The following is a 5,469-nucleotide window of genomic DNA, read 5'->3' as shown; positions in this document are numbered from 1 at the left end:
TGCGGCTGTTATACTTGCTTGTTTAGCAGGATTGCTATAAATAAGGATCCACAAATCTGAAACACAAGCAATACCTAACATTACTTACATGAATTTTCTGAATGAAGTCCATGGATGTAACTCAAATTCATCTTATAATCCAGCGCTTCTGTCTGCTAAAAATGGGACACATATCCCGGTGATGGTGATGTCAGTACTCAGTCTGTGTTTGATTGGTTTATTCAAATGGACAACATGCCTTGACTGACAAATAGTGGCACACCCTTTACTGTGTCAATACATTTAAAAAAATTCTCTGGGTGTTTAGAAGGAGAAGGTTAAGTGTGTGATGATCAGACTGCAGTGGCATGTTAAGTGTTGGCACTCGATTGCAACTAGTCCTGTTTTTTACTGATCACCTGACAAAATATAAGACAAAATGCTTGTTGAAAATATTGTAAATATTAAAAGTATTTTGTCATATTGTCTTAATATTCTATAATATATTCCTTCTGACTTATTTAGTTTTGCAGGTTTGTTGTTTAAAACCTATGTTGGCTTCATTTCTGCTGGATTTGATGGCGCATCCACCTGTGTGATGATTTTTGCAGTGTCCAAAAACATGAAATTGGGTCCCCTGAGAAAAAAAACTATGGAAATATTCACAGCAGCAAGAAAGCAAATACCTCTCCAATCCCAAACCCCCCCTACTTTCACTCTCCAAGTTTATACTAAGCAACGCTGAAATCCTTCACTAACAAGTAGAAATTCAGCTTTTGAAATTCTGGTTGAATGTCAAAACATTTTTGAGGTGCCACATAAGACACTCCAGCATCAAAAGGAGCCAAGAGGCCTGTCATCTCACACACACACACACACACACACACACACACACACACACACAAAGAGCTTCCTCTCAGCCTCAGTGTGCCTGTATCTCTAAAGAGTTGACCTCACAAGTGAGCACGCTGCATCACTGTGAGAACTGGTGTTTCTGGGCGGTGCAAAGTAGAGGAGAGCACATCAGTGCAGGATATCTGAGCACAGCAGAGCACAGAGAGGCAGGCACATCCGCTGCTGGAGGGATCAAATCTGTACCATCTGACGCCAAGGATTTATAGGTTTAGTCAAAATTGCTTTTCCCACAGTGGAGATTAAGCACCATAGCATGTTTTCCACTCAGGCTGTAGAATAGCCCAGTAGCTTCTGCTGTTGCTGTTGCTGTTTTTCTCCCTCTTATCGGCTCCAGTGCTGGAGAAGGGAATGTGTCAGGAAGGCAGAGTGCTGCAAACCCTGGAGAGGAATAGACCGTGACTGACAGGAGAGGTCCGTCCTCTGGGGAATGTGAATCATGCAGGTGGACGCTGTTATTGTGCTCTTCTGTGTTTGGCTCGCGGGCGCAGCTGGGAAGATAGCCCAGCCGAAGGGTCTTAAGCTGGAGACCTACAAACAAAGCAGGTAATGTTTTAGTAGTCACGGACGCATCACCAGGATGTATGACAGTTTGCCTGAAGCTTTTAGTTCAAAAACTGGAAACGATATGAACACTCCTTTTCTCAAAAGGACTTCATTATGTTCTATAAATGTTTTTTTTTTAGGTTTACATGATGTTGTCAGATGTTTCCTGTGTCACCTGTGCTCTCCCCCCCCCCCATCTGAAAACACATTTACCCAGACAGCAGATTGGAGGGAGGGAGACCTAAATCCCCACATCTATTTATGTACTGCTGATGAATGCTATGTCCTCTTGCCCCACAACTGCTGCAGGCCAGTTACTGGCTGTTTTTTTCTCCAGCAGTGGTTGTACTCTATATCATTCTCAGGTGATTATTTGGGCTAATTGCTGCCTTCTTAGTGCATCCATTGAATTAGATGTCTTTGTCAGGACTGAACTATATCAGGGAATCACCTAAGGATCCTCAGCTCTTAATATTATAGATTGAATCAGGTCTGACATTAGAACTGATGTACATATATACTGTATAGGGGATTGTATTTGTTAATAAAAGTAATAACAATAACAGTTAATAACAACTGTTATTTCAGTCTTTTTGACCTACATTAGAAATGCTGACTTTGCTGTTGATATTCATAATTGATGAACATTTTAATGGCTTGCTTAAAATTTGACACATTTTAAAGAATAAAAGCACTTCAGTAGATTTAGTATCTTTTGTGTAGAAATTGTGGGACCACTTAAATTTGTCTAATTGCTGACCTGAAAACCCGAATATTTGAATACCTTGCATAACTGACAGAGAAATATTTTGAATGATTCCATTCTGATGTGAGTAAAGCAGGACTGCACATGATGATTCTTTTCACTATGGGTTCATCTGTCATGTAGTTTCACAATTAACTGTTTAGTTTATAAAATGTCAGCAAAAACTGTCCATCACAAGTTCCCAGAGCCACTGGTGAAATAAATGTCTTGCTGATATTCTTGTTGATATTCAGTTTAGTATTATATAAAACAAAGAAAACCAGAAAGTATTCACATTTAAGAAGCTTATCCCAGTGGATATTTCCCCATGTTTACATAAAAATGACTTTTAAAAATTGATGATCAAAATAGTTCCAATGGCTTTACTCCTGAATGACTTATTAACTGTTTCAGCTCTGGATGTTTTATCACTTCTCTGTAGGGCACGGGGCAGTAGAGGTGCAGCCCGACATTCAGGCATTGAAAGAATGTGTACATCATTTGGTCTATTTAATATCAGTACTGAAAAATGCACATTAAGCTGATGTATTGAAATTGTTTGCTTTTCCAACCAACAGTTCTAAACCACAGAATATTCAATCAACTATCACATAAAACAAATAACAGTAAGGAATTTTCCCATTTGCGAAGCTACAGCTATAAGCAGTGTTTGGCATTTTGCTTGAAAAATGTCTTAAATCAGAGGTTTTCAACCAGTGGCCCCCTGGTAATCTGTGAAAGATGCAGGTGGCCCCGATCATGTATTCAATGATGTAGTTTCACTGTAGAAATCTTTTATTTTTAGCTCCTGTCCATGTATCACTTATTGTTTGTGAATAATCAAATTCATGCAAATATATACAATTTAGAAAACCCAGGGTGACCTTCAGGATTAAAATAGCGCCCATCCGGCATATCCACCCCACAACAGTGGCCCTCGCCTTACTTCTTATTCAGAAAACCAGTCCCTGGGTCACAATTTGTTGAAACCCCCTGTCTTGGATTACTAATTGTTTAATCAGAATGGCTAGGGTTTAATTCTAACTGTTGGGTAAATGGTTATTCAACTAACTGTTCCACCTCTAGTCCAAAGTTAATGTAACACCAGCTCTACAAAACAATGTTCTTTTGTAGATATATAGCCACAGAGTTCAGCTGCAGTCTGTGAATCAGAAACTGTCTTCGCATTATGATAAGATTTTCCCAAACGGCTCTGTATGCCTCATAGCGCTATCAGCATTGAATGATTTACTTCCACTTAATGTATTCAACAAAGCCTGACAAATTATAATCCCCATGCCTCTAGAGACATTATCACTCTTCATGCTTTAAGTTCTGCTGTTACTTATTGATCAGAGGAGGCACAAACACCAGTCTGCTTACTATTAAGCATGAGAGTGAATTAAATGTGTTTGACATAACATGCATTACCTGCAGCTGCTTGTATCATGACAAACTATCAGAGAACATGATCTGAAGTGATGTGTGATAACAGTGCAGGATTAAAGCTTTAAACAATCCTTGATGGAATTGTAGTCATTTCAAGTGATTATCTCAGCCCTAAGGTGATCTATAAGTATAAAATGAGCACAATCGTCTAAGGAAAATCTACAAAAGACACAATGGACAATTGGCTCAAAGCAACACTATCATCTATAAACGTTGGTGTCGTCTTATTAAAGTTTGTTCATCGCTTTTACTCCCTCAACTAATTAAAAATCCCCTCATGTCAGTCTTCTCTCTGCTAACACACACAGTGTGTGAATACAAATCAAATGTAAATATCTGAATCTTCATCTAGCAGGGGGACGGAAATCTCATATATTTATATAGAAGTCCAACTTGTCTTCTCTCCATTATTTCTTTCATTAGTGTGAAAAGAACACACACCAACAAAAAAAAAGTCTCTGGATTATTCATGAGTCAAAAAGCACATTTTGATTATACATATGAATCAACCTGTTTTATATTTCTAGTTTCCCTCTTTTTGCTCTTTTAATTTATTACAAAGGATTTTTAAGTTAAATCAAATTGGAATTTAGTGCATTGAACTTAAGTTTCCAAGTAGAGTAACAGGGCAAAGAAGTTGATATTATAAAGGATTTTAAGTTGAATGAACTTGGCAACTCAAAAGTTTAAGTTAAATTATTCACATTTTCATTACACATTACTTTTTAAGGCAACCGTTTCCTCAAATGTTTTATGTAAATTCAACTTATCTGGCCTTACAGTGTATAAAGAGGGTTTTATTTTAGAACAACAATGTTGATGCTGCTTTCATTCCAAGTTAGATTTATAAAAGATAAGTGAAATGTCACTCATTTTCCAATTTAATATTTATTACAACAAAAACATTAGAATAAAAGAAGGATTACAGAAAAGATTAAACATATTTGATTTTTATGGGATTTTCGGTATAATTGCTAAGCTTTCAGATGTGTAAAACCTGTTCCTGATGTCCATGTCACTTTTTGGAGTAGGTAGATAAAAGATGCTGCAGATAATCATCTGGTTTTTTTGAATCGCTCTTCGTCTGGTCCCTCCCCTGAGACCAATTTGCCATGGGAGACCCTATCAGGGGCTAATGCCCCAGACAACACAGCTCCCAGGATCATTGGGACACACAAACCTCTCCACCACGTTAAGGTTGCGATTCCAGGAGAGGTTTTTTTTTTAAATTTTGGGTGTTACTAAATTACAAGACATCTGCTAGTACATGTCTGACAGTCCTGTCATGTAATTCAGTAATGGGTCTGGCCGAATTGATTGTTTCCATTCATCCATCCATTCATTCATTATCTCTATAATCATTTTCTAATAACCATAATATAAGATGATATATAATAGAATATAGCATATTATATAATTTCTTTATGCCTCCCTGGTAGGCTAGTGGTTAAGGCGCTTTCTTTCTATTATATAATTACATAATGTATTGATAAGATACACCCAATGTACTCAAGTAAAAAATTTAAAATAAGACAGACCTCTGCTGTTCAATCTGGTGTCTGACACTTATAACTTATTCTCTGTCAATCCTAATAGGCTGTTTCACAATCACATAAACTTCAGACATGTAAAAACAACATCAATGTATCCTGCAAACATTTAAAGCAAGTTATTTACATCAGTATTAGTAATGACGTTAGTGTTAGTAATCGCAGCCGTCTTCCCAGTCACCTGTCAGAATAAAATCAAGTTATTTGGTTCCCTTTACACAAATTCTTTGAGGACAGTCAAGATGGGAGATTAAATGTAAAATTCTCCCAACTTAGGCTCCTACCTGC

General features: G+C 37.4%; 1 protein-coding gene across 1 annotated transcript in view; it reads left to right on the top strand.

Moving 5' to 3' along the window:
- Nucleotides 1-7: 7 nt before the first annotated feature.
- The window catches only part of LOC109955204 (gamma-aminobutyric acid receptor subunit rho-1-like), a 16,563-nt gene continuing 11,101 nt past the window's right edge, over nt 8-5,469 (top strand). The window contains exon 1 of the mRNA XM_020591132.1: nt 8-1,437. Coding sequence (XP_020446788.1) covers nt 1,331-1,437 — 107 coding nt within the window. The 5' untranslated portion in view covers nt 8-1,330. The remainder of the gene's footprint in view (nt 1,438-5,469) is intronic.

Source organism: Monopterus albus, unplaced genomic scaffold, assembly GCF_001952655.1.
Source record: "Monopterus albus unplaced genomic scaffold, M_albus_1.0 scaffold13.1, whole genome shotgun sequence".
In the NCBI taxonomy this organism is placed as follows: Eukaryota; Metazoa; Chordata; class Actinopteri; order Synbranchiformes; family Synbranchidae; genus Monopterus; species Monopterus albus.
This window is presented reverse-complemented; position numbering and strand designations above follow the sequence as displayed.